The sequence below is a fragment of the Oncorhynchus masou genome, chromosome 28 (genome assembly GCF_036934945.1).
Source record: "Oncorhynchus masou masou isolate Uvic2021 chromosome 28, UVic_Omas_1.1, whole genome shotgun sequence".
In the NCBI taxonomy this organism is placed as follows: Eukaryota; Metazoa; Chordata; class Actinopteri; order Salmoniformes; family Salmonidae; genus Oncorhynchus; species Oncorhynchus masou.
Genome location: NC_088239.1, coordinates 47,520,804 through 47,546,014, shown reverse-complemented (window position 1 = coordinate 47,546,014; position 25,211 = coordinate 47,520,804). Strand labels below are relative to the sequence as shown.

At 43.5% G+C, this 25,211-nt stretch overlaps 3 protein-coding genes across 3 annotated transcripts in view; all 3 read right to left on the bottom strand.

Moving 5' to 3' along the window:
• LOC135517725 (rabphilin-3A-like) overlaps window positions 1–7,866 on the bottom strand; it is a 41,417-nt gene extending 33,551 nt beyond the window's left edge. Inside the window, exon 1 of the mRNA XM_064942281.1 lies at window positions 7,704–7,866. The gene's annotated coding sequence lies outside the window, so the exon portion shown is untranslated. The remainder of the gene's footprint in view (window positions 1–7,703) is intronic.
• A 1,133-nt stretch (window positions 7,867–8,999) lies between these two features.
• LOC135517723 (cytochrome P450 2D15-like) lies at window positions 9,000–12,788 on the bottom strand. The gene is made up of 9 exons (XM_064942279.1): window positions 12,624–12,788; window positions 12,318–12,480; window positions 11,970–12,122; window positions 11,638–11,798; window positions 11,268–11,441; window positions 11,030–11,168; window positions 10,590–10,777; window positions 9,978–10,119; window positions 9,000–9,484 (listed from the first exon to the last, which is right to left on the bottom strand). The coding sequence occupies exons 1-9, from the start codon at window positions 12,786–12,788 to the stop codon at window positions 9,291–9,293; spliced, it is 1,479 nt and encodes a 492-aa protein (XP_064798351.1). The 3' UTR covers window positions 9,000–9,290.
• Window positions 12,789–13,553: 765 nt separating this feature from the next.
• On the bottom strand, window positions 13,554–25,175 carry LOC135517722 (tyrosine-protein phosphatase non-receptor type 11). Its single transcript, XM_064942278.1, has 16 exons — window positions 24,917–25,175; window positions 23,892–24,014; window positions 23,458–23,652; window positions 23,129–23,321; window positions 21,283–21,402; window positions 21,017–21,130; window positions 20,790–20,886; window positions 20,557–20,654; window positions 18,868–19,026; window positions 18,557–18,688; window positions 18,302–18,456; window positions 18,158–18,225; window positions 17,882–18,033; window positions 17,658–17,782; window positions 16,870–16,969; window positions 13,554–16,767 (listed from the first exon to the last, which is right to left on the bottom strand). Exons 1-15 carry the CDS (start codon window positions 24,928–24,930, stop codon window positions 16,900–16,902), a joined length of 1,815 nt encoding a protein of 604 aa, XP_064798350.1. The 5' UTR covers window positions 24,931–25,175; the 3' UTR covers window positions 13,554–16,767; window positions 16,870–16,899.
• Window positions 25,176–25,211: the final 36 nt, after the last annotated feature.

The following is a 25,211-nucleotide window of genomic DNA, read 5'->3' as shown; positions in this document are numbered from 1 at the left end:
CCACTCCTTTATTGGGGGTGTCTTGCTAATTGCCTATAGTTTCCACCTGTTGTCTATTCCATTTGCACAACAGCATGTGAAATTTATTGTCAATCAGTGTTGCTTCCTAAGTGGACAGTTTGATTTCACAGAAGTATGATTGACTTGGAGTTACATTGTGTTGTTTAAGTGTTCCCTTTATTTTTTTGAGCAGTGTATTAAGTAAATTAGGGGCCCAAGGCAGCTTCCCTGCAGTATTCCACAGTTTAAAGCATGAGGGGAAGAAAACGACCCATTGATATAGGTGGACTGTTTTCTGTCAGCTAGATATGACGGTACCCAAATCAATGCTGCCTCCAAAATGCAATAATTTTGCACTAAATAAAATGCTACACTGAAATCTAAAAATAATACACCCACAAACCTGCCATTATCCATAGCATTGAGCCATTGGTCAGTCAGTGATGGAAGAGGTTCAGGAGTGAGAGATAGAAAGAGAACAAGGAGTAATAGAGGTCAGAGGTGGGTGGATAAAGAGAGGAAGAGAAGGATAGATGAAGAAGAGATGGATAGAAGGAGATATAAAAGGGAAGAAGAAGGTCCCCAGAGACACATCTTCAGGAAGGAACAATGATATATATAAACTTCTGGACTACTGATGCTACGTATTGGCCAGTGAGAGGCTTTGAAGCCACCGGTCGGCCATATTTGAACTCCCCAGAAGAAGCAGAAGGACAAAATTACATGTACTTGAGTATTTATGTTGTAGTGGGGACAGTAACATAAAAATAATACTTTAAGGAAAACAAAATTGTACACCTCTTCAAGGAACTGGTGGTCAATAAGAGTGGTCACAATATTGGGGACTGCTTGGTGAGATCTGACCTGATCTCTTGAGCCCACTCAGACACTCTTGACATCCATTCCAAATGGGAACTACAAATGTGGCTCATGCGCACAGTGCAATAGCACTACAAAAACATCCTTCTCAGATATCCACATACAGATCGAAAAATTCCTGTTAGGGGTATCATCTCATGCAAGACAAAGGGAGTAATCTATTTCATCACCCTTCTTATGAACAATTATATTTTCCGTGAACACGTCTTGAAAATGAATGTATTCTTTCCACAGCTTATCAGACCAATACCCTGTTGATGATGCTTATTATGGACTCTGGTTGAACCAGAATATTACAAAAACATTTCATGAAATTGGAAATATTTAAATATATAGGTAACATTTTTATGAAACAATAATGTTAATGTTATGCTAATGCTAATGATAACAATGACATATATTCAATATGCTGAGAGCTATTGTCTTTTAACAGTTTTGCTTGGTTCATTCTGATCAAACTACTGTAGCAATTACGACACACCCCTAATTGCACTGTTTGTCTACATAAACTGGTTCAAGCATTCATGACATTACCCTGTTTGTCTACATAAACTGGTTCAAGCATTCATGACATTACCCTGAAGAAGACACAGTAATGCCATAACATTGGTGTTTCTTTACCTAATAAATTACTGGGAGCTGCTATATGGTGTGCCACTTTGTTTTTGTAGCTTACAGTTTGTTCTCGGTTAGTCAGCACATCCACACTACATAATTTTCTCTGAGTGTGCGCCAGCTCATGCTTTTTATTTATCATACTTTCAAAATCATAGCTAGTAGTCATCATCATGAATCAGGTCGACAATCTTCTGGCAAATCCTTTTCAATCCTTGTAATATGAAGAGAAATTATGGATAAAATGTATCGGTGCTCATCGGCCATTGGACATAAACATTACACAACAAGTTGGAAATCGCAAATTCAACAATGAGTGGTTTGGAAGGAATCAATGGCTAACTGCAAGCATTGCAAAATTAATCACTAGCCTGCTATTCAGTGGAGAGGCTGTGTGGTCCAAGTCTGGGTTTAACTTCTTAGGGCTAGGCCCCTTTTCTCTCCACTTCCTGCCTGAATGACGTTCCCAAAGTAAACTGCATGTAGCTCAGGTCCTGAAGCCAGGATATGCATATAATTGGTACCATTGGAAATACTTTTTTTTTTGAGAGACCATCCTCTTAGAAATGCAAGAGAAAGGTTCCATTGAAAACTCCCTGGATGCAATTCCTATGGCTTCCACGGGGTGTTTGCAGTCTGTTCAAGGTTTCAGGCTTGTAACTTCAAAATTGAATAACAAATAACAGCTTAAGTAGAAAGACACAGTCTTGGAAATTCGTGTTTGCGCACGCCATGAAGACATTACGCACCTGTTAAAATCGGTTTCCTATTGAACATACTTCTTTCCGAAATATTATAGTTTGATAACATTTTAGGGTATCTGAGGAGTACATTCAAACATATTTTGACTTGTTGAAACAAAGTTTAGGCGTAGATTTTCAGATTCCTTTCTTTGCAAGTTGAACGAGTGGATTACTCAAATCGATTGCGCCAACTAAAAACAGACTTTTTGTGATATAAAGAAGGATTTCATCTAACAAAACGACACTACATGTTATAGCTGGGATCCATTGGATGACACATCAGAAGAAGATTTTCAAAAAGTAAGTGAATATTTAATTGTTATATGTGAATGTATGAAACCTGTGCCGTAGGAAAAATATCTTGACGTGGGGCACCATCCTCAAACAATCGTATGGCATGTTTTCGCTGTAATAGCTACTGTAAATCGGACAGTGCGGTTAGATTAACAGGAATTTTAGCTTTCAGACGATTTAAGACACTTATGTACCTAAATGTTTAAAATCCATAACATTTATGATTATTTATTTGAATTGCGCACCCTCCAGTTTTACCAGAAGTTGTCCTGCTTGCGGGACACCTATCTTTATTAAGGGTCTCTTGTCCAAGCTTAAAAGGATAAACAATCACATGCAACACCATGGGCCAGAAAAGGTTGAATACATTGATCATGCTGTCAATCCAGCATGACTTCTGCTGCCTTCAAAACAACTGGAAACTTGGAACTGGGAAATCTCAGACTTCAGTGAGTTCAAGACAACTGGAACTCTGAAAATATCAAGTTCCGACTGGGAAAATTATGCTTTGAACGCTCATCCAACTCAGAATTCCAATTCGGGAACTCTGGCCTCTTTCTAGAGCTCTGACCTAAAGATACCGACGTCATAATTCAACCTTGTTTTTTTCAGAGTTCCCAGTTGTTTTGAAAGCACCATAAATCCAGAGAATGCCAGACGTTGATGACAATGTTTGAAGACAACATTTGCCCACAAGAAGGACCACCGCGACACCATCCTGTTTAAGTGAGCACAGCAAGGTGAGCCCAAAAATGTATTGTGTACTGCTGCATAAATTATGTAATATGCCAGGGATGTATACTGTAGCTAAGAAAGTAATACTAAGTGTATGTTGTGTAGTAAGCTGTTAGTAGCCCATGTGCCTCATCCTAATAATTTGGTCCCTTTCCCCCTTCATAACTTGGTGGTGCATACTGTTCTGACTTGGTGGTGCAAATGTAGCCTAGAACCAGTTTTAGAGAAATGTAATCATTGAATATTGAAATAGCTTTCCTTGTCTGCTTATATCGGGATCCGAAGATGTGGATGTCGATTAAGGCAGCCCCCCGTACCTCTCTGATTCAGAGGGGTTGGGTTAAATGCAGAAGACACATTTCAGTTGAATGCATTCAGTTGTACAACTGACTAGGTATCTGTCACAATCTGACCTTAGTTCCTTTGTTTTGTCTTTGTTTTGGTATGGTCAGGGCGTGAGTTGGGGTGGGCAGTCTATGTTCTTTTTTCTATAATTTGGGATTTCTGTGTTTGGCCTGGTATGGTTCTGTCAGGCAGCTGTCAATCATTGTCCCTGATTGAGAACCATACTTAGGTAGCCTGGTTTCACCTTTGAGTTGTGGGTTGATTATTTTCTGTTCTGTGTGTATTCACTGTACAGGACTGTTTCGGTTTCATTTCGTTCTCTTTGTTGTTTCATTCGTTAGTGTTCTGAGTTATAATCACTTACCACGCTGCGCATTGGTCCTCCGATCCTTCCTACTACTCCTCCTCCTCCTCCTCCTCGTCCCTTCCCCATTTATTTATCCTACGGTTCTGACTTGGTGTACATGGGAGAACACTGTAAGAACGGCCCATGTTCTGAATTCTCACGCTGTACATTTCAAAAGTGCTGAAAAAAATAGTTATATTGACTACGTCCATCTTAGCTCGCTCATTAATGTCTTAATCGAAATGATGGATTGCCTCTTATCCGCTCATCGTTCCCTTATGCCACAGTTTGTACATCTCAATTGTCAGTAGAAAACACATTTGTTTAAGCAAGTCAGCCATATCAGCAATGTTTTATAAAAGGCAGTAAATGAGGCTGAATGAACTGTTTCGCTGCCAGACAAGGCTCCGCTGATAGCCAGGTGTAGCAGTGGTAAGGGTTCACTCCATGGTGCTGAAAAGAAACCTCTGCTGTTGGGAAAGCTTTATGTAGGACCTAACAGTTTGTGGGCACAGTTTTTCACTGTTATAGTGCAATTAATGTAATGTTTAGTGTTGTGTAGTGGCTTTGCTGGCATGCATCTAAAAACATTATTTGTTTGTTTGCCGCACCAAGATATACATGCTAAAATCTCCACTGGCAACCCTACTCATGGGATCAAAAGTCCTGCACGTTCCTGCATACTAAGTAGCTCTCCAGGAAGAGAGTTAGTCACCTTTGAAGGGTACTTCTTAGCACCAGTAGGGTACCTCTCTGTAAGAAACGGGGTGTCCAATACTGGGAATAATGTGCCAAAGATTTTTTGCTCATAAGAGCTCATTTGTTGCTCTATCCAGCTCGTGGATGTGTGTAGTTCTATCCTTCTCTTTCAGATACGGCTGTGTGGCCATGCAGCGTCAACATTCAGCTCAGGTCTCAGGTCCAGAATGAATCTATAGTTCTGGTTCCCTCACACATTCATTTTCCCAGCCAGGGAACGACTTGTCACAAAACATATTTAACAGTATGGTACTCAGAGGAAATGGACACACCTTAATATTCACTAAGGATATGCAACCGCCTGATTCAGCATCTAACACGCACTAGTGCTTCCACATACGCACAACACCACCACCCTTGACGGCTATACACACTCCAAACATACTCATGGTACATTGCTAATCAATCACCTCTGGTCACACTTTGTTGTGCCGGAGAATATCTGTCATGAGAGAGAACAGCCAGGGAAGTAGTGGACGACATCGCTTTCCCTGCAGATTTGGGACAGGAAGTCAATTACTCTAGGTTCCAACTGTGTCAAACTGAAGAAAATACATTCCAACATCCTGGATGAAATGAGGTGGGAAATTCTCATTGAAAGCAACGGGAAACTGTCCAACTCATGAATGTGAGTTGATTGGTTAAATGGATTAGGTTGGAATTGAGTTCACCCCAACCCTGACCTCCATTTATCATCATGGAGAGTCTATAATGTATGAAACGAATAAGCAATGACAGCAGGCTATCCTTTCCCATTCTTTTCTACGTGTGTGTGTGTGTGTGTGTGTGTGTGTGTGTGTGTGTGTGTGTGTGTGTGTACCCAAGAAATATTATTATCTTCCAGGTACCGGAAAGTAAAACAAGGAAAATTCTCCCTCGAAGGCCATTTTAAGTTTAGGGTTGGGGTTAGCGGTTAGGGTTAGTTAATTAGGGCTAGCGGTTAGGTTTAGGGTAAGGGTTGGTAGTTATAGTAGTAGTAATAGTATTAGTAGTAGTAGTACTAGTAGTATTACTACTAGTAGTAATAGTACTAGTGATAGAAGTAGTAATTGTAGCAGTAGTAGTAGTATTACTAGTAATAATAATAGTAGTTGTAATAGTAATACTAGAAGTAGTAATTACAGCAATAGTAGCAGTAGTAGTAGTAGTAGTAGTACTAGTAGCAATAGTAGTAGTAATAATAATAATAATAATAATTAGTAGTAGTAGTGCTAGTAGTAGTAGTAGTAATAATAATAATAGTAATAGTAGTAGCAGTAGTAGCAGCCTGCTACTGCACTGCAGTAGTAACGGAGTAACGACTGATAGCATGTTTGGCATTACAACATGGCTGAGTACTCCATCCTTCCCAGCTCATCATCATCTACAGCTGGAGATTATACAGACAGTGCAGTGCTATACAGACAGTGCCAAACCAGACTCCAGCATCATGCGCTCATAAACAACTACAGCAGCCATCCACATCCGTCTCTCACCATCTTAATTATTTTCCAGGGTGATAAATGTCCACAGCAGATTGTAATTAAGTCCAGCAGCACTGTCTTATCTTACCATTGTAAAACTAGGACAAACTCCCTCTTGCTCTTTCTACTGCGGAGTAATGGATCACATTGAGTGCTTTTCCAGGAGCGCTACTGTATATTGCAGGCTGCAGCAGTGCCAATACAGGAACACTATATTACAGCCAGGAGTCCAACTACAAAAAGACAAGGGGAAAGATCAGGGACTTTCTGACAATACACATCATGCCTGACGCCATTCTATACACTTGAACTTGCTGTTTTAGTTGATGACCCCAGAGGATCAATCTGCAATGTATCCCTTTTAAATCTGTCTACTAAGAGGGTAAAACCCCCAACCCGGTGAATATTTCCCCTGACTTCAGCAGCAGTGGGGGTTTGGAGTGAGTGATGTAAGCACTGTCAGTTTCAGCACCTCAGTCAGCGCCTAACTCTCCATCCCACACACACACACACACACACACACACACACACACACACACAGTCAATAATACCTATCACAGGGGATTGTAGACCATGGGAAAATAAGAGCTGATCAATATACTGCAGCTAGAGCATGTTCTATAGGGAATCATAACCTGACCTTTGACCTCTCCACACTCATGCATGCAGGCACACACATACCTTGTAGCATGACAATAATGTTATTCTCTGACTTGCTTCTCTCCTATTTCACATTGTTCTTCATCTTGACCTTTCTCTGCTGCCAGTATGTGTTAATGTTAGTAACTGAAGGCTCCCTCACCTCGTTTACAGACTGGCTAGTTCGGAGTGAGTGTGCGCGTGAGACAGGTCTGAAACAGTGGCTGTCGGTGCAATGAGGAGTAATGGGGAGCGACTCCACACTATCTGTCCCGACTGTCTGTTTCTGCTGTAGCTGACTTGCTTTTTCTAATCGGTGTACTTTGCAGCTTGACATGTCAAATGTAAATGAGTCCATAGTGAAGGAAGGGGGAGAATATGGCCTGAAGAGATCATGGCAAGGAAAGCTTGGTTTATTGCCCCCTTAAGAACCTTGTTCCGCACTCTTCTATCCCCAGAAGGGATTAAGCCCAAGTCTTTTTGTGTCAATATACCCACAAGAGGCTGGGGACTGAGGTTACAGAGACATCAACCTCTCCTGTCATTTCAGTATGCAGCTCTTTGTGGATCTCACTGTAATAAATTATGCCCTGCAGTGGTGACACAGAGTGGGGCATTCAATTACTGGAAAGGGAGGAATTGAATGAATAGAAGTCATTTTCTATGTTCACATAAGTCAACCTTTTTTTCTCCCTCTAAAATGTTCACAAGATGCATAATTTTCTCAGACATGGCACATGTTGACTATTTACATCCTGAATAATGGATTCTTGCAATCCATATTGGTCAATTCATTCTTGTCGAGTCCTTCTAATCTAACGTCATCTTTTTTCCCCCAATCAACCACATACTGACACACAATCAAAATGCTCTCACTTCTCTTACCTGACACTTCTCCAACAGTTCTTTTAAATGTTTTTTCTTCCTCCGACAGAGATTGGAGAATTAGAGATGGAGAGAGAAATGTCAAATAAAGCGTCCTGTCTCTGTGCGACTGTCACAATTTCTATAGGAGCGCTCTTTCCACAACAGTCCCCATACACTCCCTCCAATCGCACGCGACCGAGTAGTCCGACCTCCTCATTTAAAGCCGCGAGCCCTGAACCCCGCCCCCTCCCTCTCAGTCGCGCGCTGAAAGGAGAAACGGGGGCTGAGAGGCAACTACCGTACCCACAGGAGGGAAACCCCTCCCACACGGGAGATGAGGAGGAGAGATGTGAGGAGTGGAGGAGCTCCCTATGATGATGGTGATGGTGGTGGTGAAGATGCACTGTAGTGTTCACTACATTTATACCCCTGGATTTTGCATGCCTTTTTTTCTTTTGATAATAAAACGGTGCTATGCATTGTTGTTCATTACAATTAATTGATGATGATGATGATGATTATGACACATCCTCATCATCATAGCTGTACCCTAATGATAATCCCTTGATTAACCTATCAGGTTAAACCTACCAGGTTAACTGTGCATGCCCAGTTGTTTTATCCACAATACCATATGAGGCAGTGTCTTCCTATTTACTAGCCTTCTATTTATAGTCCTATTCGTTATTTCCCTCTGAGCAAATCAGCTGCAAGCATTATTCTGTTCCATACCATCTGAATACAATAGTCCACAAATCAAATGCACAGTCCTATTCAAGAATGTTCTAATTCATTAGAATAGAGATTAGAATATGAGGGAGAGGAAATATTCCAACTGACCTACCTGACCCCCTGCTGAGGTTACTGATTCACTGATTCTGTCTTAATAAAGAGTGCCCTTGCTACAGGGTTTGTTTGTGTGTGTGTGTGTATATGTGTGTGTGATTCAGTGATCTCACTGTAGCCCTCTTGAGGTTGTTCATGGCCATGACAGAGGAGAGACTAGGTCTTGCAGTGGACTAGGTTCTGCAGTGCTACAGCATTCTCTCCCGCGCCACGGTACATTGGCTGCCTAATTGACCGGGCATTGCCCCTCTTGAAAAGCCTATATAAAACTCACGCCTGCCCCCCCCCAACACACGCACAAGGCTATATAAGGTATTACTCGTTTTAAAGTCCGCTGATTCAGGAGAGCTGTGCAAGCATTGAAATGAGGTACAGGATAAACCTGAGACCGCTTTACAGGGATAAATGACGCATGGCAGTGGATCACATGCCATTTGCTATAAAAAAAAATGAAAACATGACTTGAACATGAACCAAACAGATTTTATGATGGAACAGCTGCCAAACACAATAAAAAATATCACAATGCTTTACATTTTTAAACCTAACCCGGACGACACTGGGCCAATTGTGCGCCGCCCTATGGGACTCCCAATCATGGCCGGTTGTGATACAGCCTGGAATCGAACCAGGGTCAGAAGTGACACCTCTAGCACTGAGATGCAGTGCCTTAGACCGCTGGGCCACTCGGGAGCCCCTACATACTCCATAATGATGTGGGGACATATTTAAAAGTAACACTGGCTCCAACTGGTTCCATCAGGCACCCTGGTTTCCTCTCAGTCTGACTGATACCCTGTAGGGTTTGGGTGACTGGATACCCCCAAACACAGGTGAAAGGTCAGGGTTCCCCGCATCCTCTGGCCACAGGAAGTGGAATCGCTGCAGCAGAGTAACCAGGATGAGGAAGAGTTCCATACGTGCCAGCAGCTCCCCGAGACACACACGAGGACCTCACACACACACACACACACACACACACACACACACACACACACACACACACACACACACACACACACACACACACACACACACAAAATCAGTAACATAATGACAGAGTACAAAATCTCACTGGCCTAACTACCAATTTCACTCTTTCTGTACTCTTTGTCTCTAATTGTTTGCTTATTAAAACTGTCTACTTGGCCAGCAGGGGCTGAAGCATGACTTGTCACATTTACATAACTAACAACAGCAGTTATATAAATCCAGAACTAAACACTAGTTACATAAACAGCCCAGGATTTACATCATAAACCTCGGACACCTGTAGATCCACTGAACGGCTCCGTTTCTCTCTAGAGAATAAGATGACAGTATTCCTGTCTATAACCTTAGGCTGCATCTCAATAGTCTCTCCTCGTCCCCTCTCATTCATCTGCACTGATGTGATTGATAGAACTGGTGGCCATGTTGTCAGAAGCTATTTATTATCAGTTATACCTGCCGAGAACACCAGAAAGGCTTCTGGTTTCACAAACTGCCCGTCATCATTCAGGAAGTGGGCAGGGTTAAAGTCATTTGGACGCTCCCATTGGCTGCTCTCGAAGAGCACAGAGGTGAGGTTGGTGATAACCAGAGTCCCCTTTGCCAGAGAGCGAGGGAAAGATGAAGGTGAGAGGGATGGGGAAGGAGAGTGAGTGAGAGGGGGAGGGAGGGAGAGAGAGAGGAAAGTGTAGGGGGGCAGAGGGATGAGAGAAATAGAATGATAAGGGGAAGACAGGCAGAAAGACAGGTAGTAGGAAACAGAGGTGCGCAGGGAGCAAGAGAGAGAAAAACACAAAGAGATGGGGAGAGGCACCAATAACAACTGAAGGAATAATGCCAAATTCATGACCATACATGTTGAATGCTGAAGGTCAATGCATTTGTGTGTGTGTGTGTGTGTGTTTGTGCACTCATGTGTGTGTGTGCTTGTGTGTGAATGTCACTTATCACCTTGGGTATGTTATAGCCCACAAGCCTTGTTCCCCAAAGGGCCAACATTGACCAGATCTGTCTCTTGTGTGAGTGTGAGTGTGTGTGTGTAATTTAAAAGGTTATCTGTGTGTGTACCTCTGGTATGTCATAGCCCATGAGCTTGGTGGGTCTGACGGTAGCATGAAACACCCCTAGCGGTGCGATGTTGGCTAGACGCTGGGTCTCATGGATAGTGGCCATCACATAGGGCATCCTGTGTCTGTCCTCAAACGACACTCTCTCCTTCCCCCCCAGAACACTGTCAATCTCCGTCTGACATTGGGCTGGGGAGTGAGGGATAGAGTCAAAGAGAGTGAAGACAAAGGGAGAGAAATTAATACTTTTTGTCAGCCTCCTTTGGGACCGACCGACTGTCTTAAGCTAATGCGTGTCCTGGCCTGTGCCAGACAGCTCATGTAGGAACAGTTTGCAGCGATAACATGATGTCGCCAATGAGTATCAAACCCAGGGCCACCTGAGTGACAATGAGACTGAGTTAGCCCACTGAGCTAAAGCCAGGGTGTGCGTCCACTCACCCTGTATGTGTGTGTGTGTAGCTAGGTAGAGCAGCGCCGTGAGTATGGAATTGGAGCTAGTGTCAGTCCCAGCGAAATGGAGGTCCAGTAGTAACATCACCAACCTCCCCTCTTCCAGCACACACCCCTCTGGACCTCTCTGGAGAACACGTTATAGATCTGCTATAACTTAATGTAATAACAGTGGTATAAATACATTCAGTCATTTAACACTAAAGACAGGATAACACACACACACCTTGTCCATCTCATCCAGATAGCTGTCTACGACGTCTCGCGGCTCCCCGGGTGCACGTGTGCGTTTGTGCTGCTCCACTAGTTCCACGGTGTGTTTCTTCAGAGCTCTGTAGTTGTCAAACACTCTCTGGAAGGGGAGGGGCAGCCGCCGCAGCAGTGGGAAGCTGTCATAGACCTGCGTAGAGAATGACACATAAAGGCCTAAAGAATGACTACATAAGTGCCCATAGAGCTAAATAAAGAATAGAATTTCCCAAATATCTACTTCAGGTAAAAACGTTAAAGACGTTGGATCTGAGAAATGTTGAGTGCAACAACTGTGATCTTTTTATGCTGCAATAGAGGTTAACTTGAGTGTATTTGTAACTCACAGCAGCCCAGGGCCCGTTAGCAATCTGAGCATTCTCCTTGAAGCTGTTGATGATGAAGGAGAGGACCGGGTCCTGGTAGTCATAGCGATGACCAAACAGGACCGAGCAGATGATGTTGGACGCAGCGCTGTGGACCAGAGTCACAGGGTCCAAGGATTTACCTGACAAATAACACACTGTTGCTATGAAGACGTTTGTTTCCAACACATTTGACAGTAATTAAAGCACTTCTTCTAAAAACCTCAACAACTAAGTTGACATTGAGTATCCAGTTCAACTCATCAACACCTTTTTGTTGATCCTCAACGACGGGTTAGATGAGGGTTACATACCTGCATTCTCTCTCAGCCGAGTGCAGACGTGATCCGTCTCCTCCAGGATCCTCTCCTCCATGGATCTCTTCCCCAGAACAAAGTTCTTCATGGTGGTCAGAGCAAAGCGCCGGTGCTCCTTCCACACCGCCCCGTAGTTACCCATGATCAGACCTGTGGTGGTGAAACACTGGGTTAATCTTCTGAGCCTGAGCCACAATATACCTGTAATCTCTAGAAACCGCCATTAAAACATGGTTCGGTAGAGCTAAATCATTGCAATACACTGCCATGCAATACATGGTATAATGTAATATGACAGCAGTATAAAATTCTATGATATCTTGTTGCATGGCTAACACATATCACCTTTGTCCTCTGTTACGTGGTTGACCATCATGCCCTGTGGTCGTCCAGCGAAGTCCACGGATTTAGTCACCAGTGCCTCCCGTACCGCCTGTAGACCATGGAGCACCACGGCAGGCCTCCAGCCCAGGAACAGGCTGTACACCTCACCATACTCTCCGGACAGCTAGAAAACAATACAGGAGACTGTTAGCTCGCTTAGCTAAAGCCTACATGTTTGTTCATGGGGTTTTCAAAGGTGAAGTAGGCCAAAATATGAAGAAAATAAAAACATTGCAACTTTCTCGAGTGCTCGTTCCGTCTTCTTACCTTATCCAAGACAGCCATAGGATTCTTCATGCTCAGCTGCAGAACATTCCCAAATATGGGAACGGGCGGTGGTCCCGGCGGGAAGTTCCTGGGCCTCCGAGGCCTCAGCACAACCAGCAGCAGGAGACAGGATCCGATACAGAGCAGAAAGAATGTCCCCACCATCTTAGGAATCTGTTACTGAGGGTACAACACACTGCTGCCCTCATAGACTGGGAGGGCGTAAAGAAGGATTGGCCAGAGATTATGGCATAACAGAGACCAAGACTTAGGCTACACATCACATGGGAGCACCCAGTTACATTTGTGAGTTTCCTTGGAGTGCCCAGTGTCGATATACTTATGACCACACAGTCAACACGGTTCTTTTACCTTTAGAGTGGGAGAAGGTTATCCCCACTAAGAACAGATCCGAGGTCAGTCTTGTTTAAATCCTTTGTTGTTAACGTTACTATTGAAGTGAGCAACGGATACAAAGGCAGTTCGTAGGGGCTCGCTCGCGTGCAGGCACGGACACACAGTCCTGGAGACTGGGCACGCCACAAGATATATGGTTGCTCAACAGTGCTGGCAGGCTTCCACAGCTGAATGTAAGAGCTACTGTGCTGTACTCAGCAGCTCTGAGGAAATAATTAGCGGAAAGTGCTATTTTATCATTAAAAGCCAACATGCTTCAAGGTGCTGTTTCTTTAATGAATGCACCTTGGTCAGACCTCTGGTGCTGGCACTACACCGCCACTTAGCTGGGGGCTTCATCAACTTAGCTGAATGGTGCTGTAAGAATGAGCCCCAACTGAAAATGACATCCTTGAAAATGCGTAAGGGACGCTTGACGTCTTCAACTCTTTAAATCAGTGTGTGTAACTGACTGACTGCACAATGTGATGGCTTTCTATTCATTGCAGTGCCAATAACAACAGGAGGGAGACATTTTGAGGCATGAGCATTGCCGTTTATTATCGTTATCAAGGAAGTTACCCAGGTTACCTGCAATGAAATACAATACGATAAACCTCTTAAGCTTTGTGAGAAAGCTCCAACTCCACGACACAGGGTAGAGAGCTATTAGATTACACAGACAGTTCATCTTATTGGCAATTAGATATGTTTAGTAAGTACATTCTCCTCTACAAGATATTCATGTACAATATACAAGTTAAAAAATATAGTTTGTTTCGTTTGTTTGCATTGAGTTCAACATTTTTCCTTTTTTTTGTTGTATGCTGTCAGGGTTGACAGAAGTTCACATTAAAGTGTTTTCAGGTTAAGTATGGAGGTGAGACTGAAGAGCACTGGTTTCTCAGAGTATAACCAACACATGTAATGCATATGCATAGGGAGGCATATCTATGCATGTAAACGCTTTACGTGACAGAAACAAAACAGGAAACAAGAGAAAAAAAGCCAATTTATCGTGATCAGAGGAAAACAGAATCCAGAAGAGATGACCAGGCATCGAGGAGCAGGCAGCTGAAACACCAGTATTCTCTGGACACGCACCCTCTCTCACGCACACACCCTCTCTCACGCACACACCGTCTCTCACGCACACACCCTCTCTCACGCACACACCCTCTCTCACGCACCCACACAAATCCTAACACACCACGATACATAAACACCAGAAGCACGCCACAGACTAGTGTTCGACAAACACACCCTACAGTACAATGAACGGGCTCACTACACACAGCACAGTAGATACTAAGGATCCCCGAACTCAGTCAAAGGAGAGAAACAAACTAACTCCCCAGAATAGGATGAAGTTGCCCTTAGACATTGATCTAGTCAGTTAAATAGATTTCCTCCAAATGGTCAAGCTTAGGTCTTGGGGTGGCAAAGCTGATCCTAGATCAGTGCTTAGGGGTAACTTGTACCTGGAGCCCCAGAGAGGCTGAGAAAAGGAATGTTCTAGACCTCCCTCATCGCCAAGACAGCAAACTTATACAGACCAATCCAATATATTTTTTAAATTAAACGAGGGGGAGTGAACAAGTGCACACTTTAGGGAAAAGGGGGATGAATGAGAACATAACCCTGGACATACAGAAAATCACAACTTCCTCCTCAACCCTCCCTGCATTACCCAAAGGGCTGATCTGAAATGGCACCATTTTCCCTATATAGGTTACTACTTCTGGCCTCATAAGGCTCTGGCCATTAACAGTGCACTGCAATATATAGGAAACGAGCTGCAATGTAAAAAACAAAACAAAAAAACAACCTTTAAACAGTAATCAAATGTGTAGAAGGGGAGGCGTGTTGGCGAAAAAGCTAACGTTATGTTACACATTTGAAATGAAATGGGTAGATACTTTATCATGGTAATAATGTACATACAAAACACATATATTAAATTAATATATCAACCTGGGAACAACCCTTTCCAGAATACTGTAGTCGACAATAAGCACTTAGTTTCAAATGGACAACAGATCGAGAAAGTAATGTGGTTTAGTGTGATGCACCTAGCAAAATAATAAACAGAGACTGAAACTGCATGTTCAAACGTGAAACATAAATGTAGAACAAAGGAATTGTAGCTGATTGCAATTGTGTGTGTGTGTGTGTCTGTGTGCGTCTGTGAGAGAGAGTGACCAGGCACTCCTTTTAACCTATTAAGTTAAATCCGGCCAACCAACAGTGGACCTGTAGTTGCCATGACAACCACGACAATGAAAACTAAAATCGCCAGAAATCAAAAATGTGCGGTAGCTTCTCGAAACCGAGAAAATTAAGTTTATGCGGTGCTTCAAAAGTACACAATAGGCATTCATCTTTAAAAAGAACAGAAAAAAAAGAAAAGAAAAAATGCAATAGTATCATTGTTTGTTGAAAAAAGAAATAACGTAAAACTTTTTGGGGCAGCCGCATCTCAGTGGCGATGCATGTTGCTAGGCGGACTGGCATAAACAACAAGTTACCCCAGAAACTCTGAAACAGTTTCCACAGTAACATTGGAACAGAAGCGCCTGGGAGGAAGCACCCTACCTCTAATCTCGTCCCCCACTGTCGGTGCTGTAGACGACTCTTCTGTTCGTTGTTAAAACAGCACTTACGAACAGTATGGGGCGAGGCGACCACACCTCCAGAAACAACCATCAGACCCCACATTAGTGCTTAGTGGGAACAGAAGGCACCCTGGGAGTTATAGCCGCCAATTCCACCCAAGGTACAAGGCTTGTGCTGTAGCTGTTGCGCTGCTATGTGAATGCGGCGTTAAGGACATCGGGTGCGAGTTTGGGAATGGTAACCAAGGGAGACTGAGTATCACTGTGGCAACAACAAAAACATGTAATAAAAATAAACCAAAAATATGCCTTTAAAAAGACAACTAAAAAATCCTCCCCAACATCCTGAATAGAAATCCACTGGGAAGTTATTGGGACTCTAGTTTGAGGGGGGTGAAGATTTAAAAAATAACATCACTACAATACCCAGAATTCTTCCTTCAGTAACAGAAAACATGATACAAAAAAATGAAAACAATATTACCACTGGAAGTATCCCTTTTTTCTCTGCAAACAGTGTCCCCCCCCACACTCTGGTTTAACCGGGCAGAAGGAGACCACTGTTGGCCGAGATGTTGGATGAAACCATTTTGGCACAGGCCTTTTTTCTCAAATCTGAGAAGGGCTCACTCATCTCACTACTTCCCAATAAACAAACGATCGATGGATTTCTTTCCTTTGGTTAATAAGAAATAAGACAGAAGAAAAATTCATGCCAAAAAGAGAGGGTGGAATAATGACAAACAGAACAGGTAAGCTAGGTTATTCTCCCTCTAGTGAGCTGAGAACAGAGCAGCCTGGGTCTGGTCTGAGAAGGTCTAAACTCAGGCTGAGGTTAAGTTTAGGGCTTTAGGCTTGTTATTAAGTTCTGTCATTAAGCTCGTTAGGGCTCTCCAGATAATCACAGTGGTTTAGGGGACTAGAGGGCTACTGTTCCTGGAGAGAGAGGGGGGACGAGGATAAGGAGCAGAGGAGGAGGAAGGGAACAAAAACCTCTCCGTTAGTCTCGGTTCTCTCAGACCTCTCTCAGATTTTTGTTTTTTGTTATTTTACGTTTTCTTCTTTTCCGTGTAGTCATCGTGATCACGTCTCAGGTGTTCAGGTGCAGCTGGCAACAAAAATTTAACAGATTCCTGAGAGGGACAGAGGGAGGGAGAGAGAGAGAATTCCAGTCCTTTATAACAAAAAAAAGTAACAACCTTAAAATGAACTCAAGACACAGTTCCTGTATTTACCTGGGACAGCGTGGGGGTCAAAGGTGAATCTCATCTGTAGCTCTTCTGCTGCTGCATCAGACCGACGTTCTCATACACTCTAGAGCTGTCCTCCCTCATCCTATACACACACACACACACGCAGGGAAAAAAAGAGAAAACACATACAAACCACAGACAGAGAAACGCATCAGTCAAGGTATTTCTCAATTGAAACTGACTAGCTAAGTGTTAGCTTGAGAATAGTAGCTGGTAATAGTAAAACTACTTATTTTATTTAAACAACCTTTAAAGTACTAATCATGTAGTGTTTTGGGGTATCTGCTTTACTATTCATATTTGACAACTTCATATATTTTCACTGACACCCCAAAAGTACATTTTGAATTCTTAGCAGGACAGGAAAATGGTCCAATTCTTCTATCAACATCCCTGGTCATCCCTACTGCCTCTGATCTGGCGGAATCACTAAACACACATGCTTCATTTGTAAATTATTATTATCCAAGTGTTGGACTGTGCCCCTGGCTATCTGTAAATAAAAATAAAAAAGTATAACATTTGCTTAATATAAGGAATTTGAGAGGATTTATAGTTTTACTTTTGATACTTAAGTATATTTTAGAAATGACATTTACATTTAATACTTAAGTATATTTAAAAGGTAAATACTTAGATTTTACACAAGTAGTATTTTAGGGTAACTTTCATTTTTACTTGAGTCATTTTCTATTAAGGTATCTTCACTTTTACTCAAGTATGACAATTGGGCGCTTTTTCCCCACAACTGGTTGTGAGTAGGTACTCACTCTGTGCAGTTGGGGGTGGGGCTGGGGGTGCAGGGAGGCAGAGGGCTCTGCAGCTGGTCTCCACCCGTCAGGTCAGATAGAGAATACTTAATGTTGGTGTACTCCCTCCCCTTTATCTTACTCTTCTGTTAAAGACAGATGGAAAGGAGAAGGTTAGAGAAATACTTCTACGACCACTCATACAGACAAAACACACACAGACATACACATGGACACACACACACCTGTTCTTCCTCTATGCGTCTCTGCAGTGTCTCTATGTAGTGCTGGACAGCCATGTAAATGAACCTGTACTGGGCCTCAGTCTGAACCATCCCAGACCGCTGGGAACGAACCATCTGGATGCTCTTAGGAACGTCTATGTCACAGTCCACTCCTACAGAGTCACAGAAGAGGACTTATACAGCAGACACAGACCACCCACGGGGTCTGAACGAAGCAGAGCTTTCTTTATGGAGACCATCTCATCAAGCACAAATAGATGACGCAGTTGCACTCACCTTTTTCCCTGATGACGTCAATGAGGATGTCAATCACTATGAACGTTCCTGTCCGCCCGATACCAGCACTGGAGAGAGAGAGAATTAGATGGCAACAATACACACAACTGTCTTGTGTGTGTGCGTGTGTGTGCGTGTGTGTACCTGCAGTGCACCACTATTGGTCCAGCCTCTAGAATGCTCTCCTGTTTGAGGTTGACCTCCTCTAGGAAGTCCAGAACACCCCCGGGGTCTGTAGGGACCCCATGGTCTGGCCACGCTCTGAAATGGTACTGCCACACTGTCCGCTCTGTGTTACCCTGGAACACACACACATTTTTAAGTATCACGCATGCTCACACACAGTCAACACACACCCGTGCAGTGCACTTCCAAAAAAACACAGCCCTCTCCTCTCACCTGTCCGACCTTGGACAGTTTGAGTTCTCGCAGGATGTAGTCGTGAGCGGACGTCTCTTTGACGTTGCGGACACGCATGATTCCATACTCCTTCAGAGCTGACATGTCTGGCCAGTACTTCACACACTTACTCTGCAGGGAGATGACACAAATGGCGACCAAATCAAACATACAAATAGAAAACGAGTGTCTATTCACTTCAATACTCCTGCTCCAAAACCTCAGAAAAAAAATGCACACTGATAAACCTACGAAGCAGGCTTCCTGGTTTTCAGACATGCTCGGGAATGGAGACCCAGTCAGCCAGTTACCTTTCCTCTCTCCACCTCCTTGGTAGTCATGACGATGACCCGGGAGTTCTCCTGGAACACCATCCTCCAGAAGTCACTGATGGTGTTCTGTAGACAGCCCTGCGTGGCGATGTACGACTTCTTCGGCTTGGTGCTGTTACACTTGGACTCCAACTCCGGCTAGAGAGAGAAAGAACACCGGGTTCTACAGAGACGGGAGCTGTGTTGAATGTAGTGCGGATTGGAACACACGGTGACAGAGGGAAGCAGACTACGCGCAAACTAAAGTAGCACACATCGGTCAGCTAGCAGTACACTCCACAGTCCACACTCGTTGAATTATTATTATTATTATTATTTTTAAAGACAAGCTACAGCACAAACTGGTACGGTAAGCATGCAGAAGCATTTTGTAGAGCTGTCACAGACTGTTTGAAATAGAGCTGAGTCTAAGTCATTTACTGTGTCTGACAGGTGTGGGTCCTGAGGATAAAGTGAGTTTACCATGATTGAGGACGTCAAAGGTTCCGCCTGCTGCACAGACACTATAGAAGCTTTATTCTAGAGTGCCAGGGTTAAATTGTGTTTAAGAGTCTTATAAAACTCTCCAAATGGCTTAATTAGTGAGAAACAGATGTAATTATTGCAATAGTTTGTGAGTGGGCAACATATACTATCATCCTAAATTGACATGTTAAATTATTTTTGCCATTACACATTTTCATTATTTTGCCATAGAAGAATTTGACATGGAGCCAATTTCCCTAATATTGAACGTTTGTGTTACTACCTTACACAAGCTTGCTTTTTCATTGTGTGGAATTACACATCCTTTTTTACCTCAGATTGGTGATGTTAATATAAAAGTTTATAGTCATCAAGACGATACTAAATCGATTGATTTAAAAACAGATTCACGTCTTTGGTTAGGTGCCGTTGATTTTAATCATACGCGCCTGTCCTTTCGCGGGACTTGGAACACTGTGATAATTTTCAAACTCAAATGATACAGATAATTGTCATTTGAACTACCTGTGAGGTGACGATTCGTTGAAATAATCCAGTCAAAAAAAAAAGTGTTGCGTTTCCCATTTTCAAATTGGCCATCTAGTTGATAAGTGGCTACTACAGGCTCTCATCTATGGAAAGGTACACGTAGCATACTAAGTTCGTTGTGGTTCGTCTTTTAGAAGAGAGCAAACGGTACATGTCGCCGTGGTTATTGTCCAAGTTCCATTGATTTTAATACAATATCGATCGGAGTGATCAATTTGCGTGCGCTACTGATTACAGTAGAACAAGCTAATCAATTTCAGTCAGAAGTGAAATATTGGTGTGAGAGCAGTTATGTTAATAATTATGAAAAATACAAGTATTCTGAACACAAGCGTGACACGTGTTTGCCAGGAGTTATTTTTATGTCTTGGTCTTCAACATATGACTTATTTCAATATATAGATGATGAATTTGTACATTTAAGACCAGTGCTGACACTAGGCTATAAATCACAAATACATAGGACAATAGGAAACAGCAAAGGTATCACTGTCAACCTGTGTTTTAGGACTATAAATGGTACTTTAAACATTATTTTTTTCAACATGATTCTTAAAAACAGGTAAAAACTACTGAATGAGCCCAAAAACGTGCTAGGATCAATCGATTTTAATGACATAACTGAAATCGTGAAAATAAGTTTGTCTTGCCTACCATGATGTCCGTTACTACCATGATGAGATTAGCATTGATATAGTCAGAACCAGCCTCAGATCCATCCCCATCGTTCAGCACCACACGAGTGTGATCAACTAGAGGAGACAGGGAGGAGAGAGAGAGACACGATCTGAATCAGACTAACTCATATCCAGGCTATGCATACGGCAACAACAGGGTGGTCAGGCAATGGTGATATTTGATAGGGGAGGGTGCGTGTGTGTTCTCACAGGGAAGAATGTTCTTGTATCGGTTCTTGTTCTTGTTCTCTGCTCTCTGTCCCTCCTTGCGGCTGTATAGCAGCTTACACTCCTGCTGCTGCAGAGTCTGGGAGGGAGAAAAACAGAGGACGTAGAATATATAGCTTAGGATGTATAACTGTATAAAAACCTTTCCTGACATGAGAACAATACTGCATGAAATATATATTTTGAAATGCAATGACGAGTTATGTTACCTCAAACTCTTCCCAGAAGCCCTGCTTGACCTTGTCCGTGGCCTCGGCTAGTTTACTAAGCTCTCTCACTCTACTCTCGATCTCCGCTGCGTTGATACGAGTGGTGTTCAGGGGCTAGGGAAAGAACATACACAAGTTTAGAAACACAAGAAATCAATGGTTCTTATTAATGCTTCTGAAAGACAAAAATGGCCTTGGGTGTGATTAGTACAGTTATCAAGATCTGGGGAATTAGATCTGATAGCGACACCCAGCTGTATAAACACCTGTTTGAGTTGCAGCACCGTGCCCAGTGTCTCCACCATGGGGTTCTTCTTATAGTGCTCTACCAGGTCTGTCAGAGAATCAAATTTCTCTCCTCCACCCACATCATACTTCAGGTCATGCTGAGGAACACAAAAAACAGAACTTACTGGTGATGATCCCATTAGGATGATATGAGATATGGAAATGTTCAAAATAGTCAAATAACCCTTTGTCATTTAGCAGACACTCTTATCCAGAGCGACTTACAGTTAGTGCATTAATATTCAAATAACTAGATGGGACAACCACATATCTCAGTAATAGTAAGTCCAGAAGTTCAGATGTTTTCAGTAGTTGGGCAGGGGCTCTGCTGTCCTAGCTTCAGGGGGAAGCTGATTCCACCATTGGGGTGCCAGGACGGAGAAGAGCTTTGTCCGGGGTGAGCGGGTTGGGAGAGCCAAGAGACCTGAGGTGGCGGAACGGAGTACTCAGGATGGGGTGTAGGGTTTGAGCATAGCCTGAAGGTAGGGAGGGGTAGTTACTCTTGCTGCTCCGTAGGCAAGTACCATGGTCTTGTCGTGGATGCGAGCTTCGATTGGAAGCCAGTGGAGTGTGCAGAGGAGCGGGGTGACATGGGAGAACTTAGGAAGGTTGAACACTAGGTAGGCTGCGGGGTTCTGAATAAGTTAAAGGGGTTTGATGGCCAAACGAGGAGCCCAGCCAACAGCAAGTTGCAGTAGTCCAGACGGGAGATGACAAGTTCCTGGATTAGGACCTGCACCGTTTCCTGTGTGAGGTAAGGTCGTACACTACGGATGTTGTAGAGCATGAACCTGCAGGAGTCACGCCAAGAATCTTTTCACACTGTGAGGGGGACACCGTGGAGTTGTCAACCGTAATGGAGAGGTCTCGGAGCGGGAATGCCTTCCCCAGGAGGAAGAGGAGCCCTGTCTTGTCAAGGTTAAACTTGAGGTGGTGGGACGACATCCAAGCTGAGGTATCGGCCAGGCACGCAGAGATGCTTGTTGCCACCAGGGTGTCAGAATGGGGAAAGAGAAATGTTTTTGAGCGGCAGCCTTGATAGGAGAGACCAGGTGAGGATATGATGGAGCCAAATTACTATGAGTGAACACATAGCCAGATTAAGAGAGAGCAGCTGGAGTAGCAGTGTTCTCTGGGGTGATCCATGTCTCCATCATTAAGGGGCTCCAGAGTGGCATGGCGGTCTAAGGCACCGCATCACTACAGACCCTGGTTCGATCCCGATCTGTTTCACAACCGGCCGTGATCGGGAGCGCCATGGGACGACGCAAAATTGGCCCAGCGTCGTCAGGGTTAGGGGAAGGTTTGGCAGAGGGTAGGCCATCATTGTAAAATAAGAATTTGTTCTTAACTAACATGCCTAGTTAAATAGGCATAGGTTAAATCAGGGCCAAAAAGTGACTGAAGGGCAGCAAAGGTTGAGATGAACTCGCTGTTCTTGACCGCCAGTCGGCAGTTCTAAACGCTGGCAGGGAGATATCATGTAGTGTATCCGTGGCATATGCCACATCCAAGGCCACATTATCACTCCTTTAGGTCTCAGCTCTCTGTAAACTCAAGGCCAGACAAACATGTCATACAGTATGCCAGTAATATCCCTTATCCGTATTTGTCAGTATCACAAACTTATGACAACATTCCAGGCCATTTATAGTATCCCAACTTCTGCCCATTAGTATTTGGCACTCATTATGTAACAAATATTGACATTCAACACCATTCACCTCTAAAATCTAATTTACAACAGTCCAAGAACGCGAACCCTGTTTTGATCAAGGGGGGGAGGGAAGGAGTAAAGCACAAAAATAATGAATAATACTATACCTGGCAGCGGATCATGACGTGAGTGACCTTAGGCTTGCCATCGCTGCTGTCTGTCTTGTCGTCACCGGTACGGACGGACAGAACGAAGTCTCCAGGGTGGCTCTGGCTCTCTCTGACCAGGAAACTACCGTTCTTCCCCTTCTCTGTCAGCAGCTTCTCAGCCTCGCGGCCTGACAGGTGACCATGGAACCACCTGGGACACACACACACAGAGAGAAATACAGTTCAAAGAACTCTACTGATGAACTGACACGCAGGCTAGAGCGGTATATACACACACAAGACAAACAAGAGACAAACACGCATGTTGTGTCCGTGTCAGTGTTCACCTCTCAGAGGTGGGGTCAGCACAGTTGAGGGGGTATTTGAGCTCGATGACATCTCCATTCTTCTCCTTGAGTTGGCCGTGGTGCTCCATGTAGTACTGAACCAGCTCAGCCAGGGTGGCAAACTTCTCCCCCCCGTACAGGTCATAGTAATCCCCTGTGTTCTGGATCTTAATGTGGGTGACAGCTCCGTTACGTCTGCCCAGGGGAACACGGGAATAATAGAAAGGGAAATATGAACCCCCACCACCCAGGCGATGGTGAAATGTTATCTTCAATTTGCCTAATCATTTATAATACAATATAAATGGGGAAAGCATTTTCTTGCTTACTTTGTATGCTTTAGGCGTAACTAAACTAAATAGACTCCTTTTTTATATATATCAGTGTCAACCCAGCCTACAGTAGCTCTAGTGTCTGATGCTACAGTAACTCACCTGACAGAGAGGGTGAAGTCTCCAGGGTTGCTCTTGCTGGGTCGGGCCAGGAAGCTCCCGTCCACCCCCCGTGTCAGCAGCAGATTCTCAGCCTCCACCCCCGTGATATTGGGGTGGAACCACCTAAAAACCACAACAACATCCAAGGTAAACTAGCTAGTTAAGTGCATTTGAAGTAATAGGTGACACAGCATAAATCCACAGATTTGTGGACTACACCACATCCATGACCAGCTTAAACATCAAGGTACCTGTCCTTGTCCTGTCTAGACTTTTATTTGGATTTCATCATAACTCTATTGTAAATGCCAGTGAGTCACCTACCCAGCTGGGCTCAGGGCCCTTGACTTACCCTTGGGGAGATAACAAGCAGTCATAAATCACAGAGTTCATGAATATAGTCTGTATTCAGGAATGTCATTGGCACAACAATGTCATTCTGAAGAAAGAAGATATTGATTTGGGGGGGGGGGGGGGTCAGTGATGTATGATTAAAGGATGTGAGAATGATCAGGAAATACTGATTTATCAGGAAAAATTGCATGAGAGAAGTGAGGGATATTAAACATATATTTATTTACAGTCTATAGTTATGTTGGGTATCTTTCTGAATAACAAGCCTGTCCTCCAAACTGAACCAGATGCATTGAACCGCATATCCTGGGCAGATAGCTTTTAAAATGAGTGCACATTCAAAAAGGTAGCTTCAATTTCACAGATGCCCATTGTAATTGCCCAATAAAGAACTTACTTAGCTAGCTAGCTTACTACTTACTACTACTACTACTACTACTACTACTACTACTACTACTACTACGCTGACTATAAAACACCGGCAAGGCAGTAGTACAAATACGACTTTTATTATTAGGTCGTTAACTGAGTATCACATGTATGCATTAAATCACTGGGATAATATTGTAAGTGTAAACAGTTCTAGGCTAATGTTAGCCGACAGGCTAGTTAGCTAGCTAACTACCATCATCAGATTGTTTTCCATGATCAGTCCTTAAGGCTTACGTTACCTCCGAGATGTCATATTTTTTCAATCCTTATTTCCTCGCGCTGACGTTAGTTCCTGCAACTTGCTGGCTTTTCCAACTATTGTGGTTTTCTTCCGCAGTCTACCTCCAGCCAAAATGCCTCATAAGGTCCAGACCCCGCTCCAAACGGGCACAAAAAAATGGACATTTGTTGGAAATTTTTCACAACAACAAAAAATACCTAGGCCTCGGCCCCGGAGGCTTCAGAACGAGTCGACTGTTGAAACGTCACCAGACACGCGACACAACATTCATTTCCGTTTGCGCACGCGCTGTA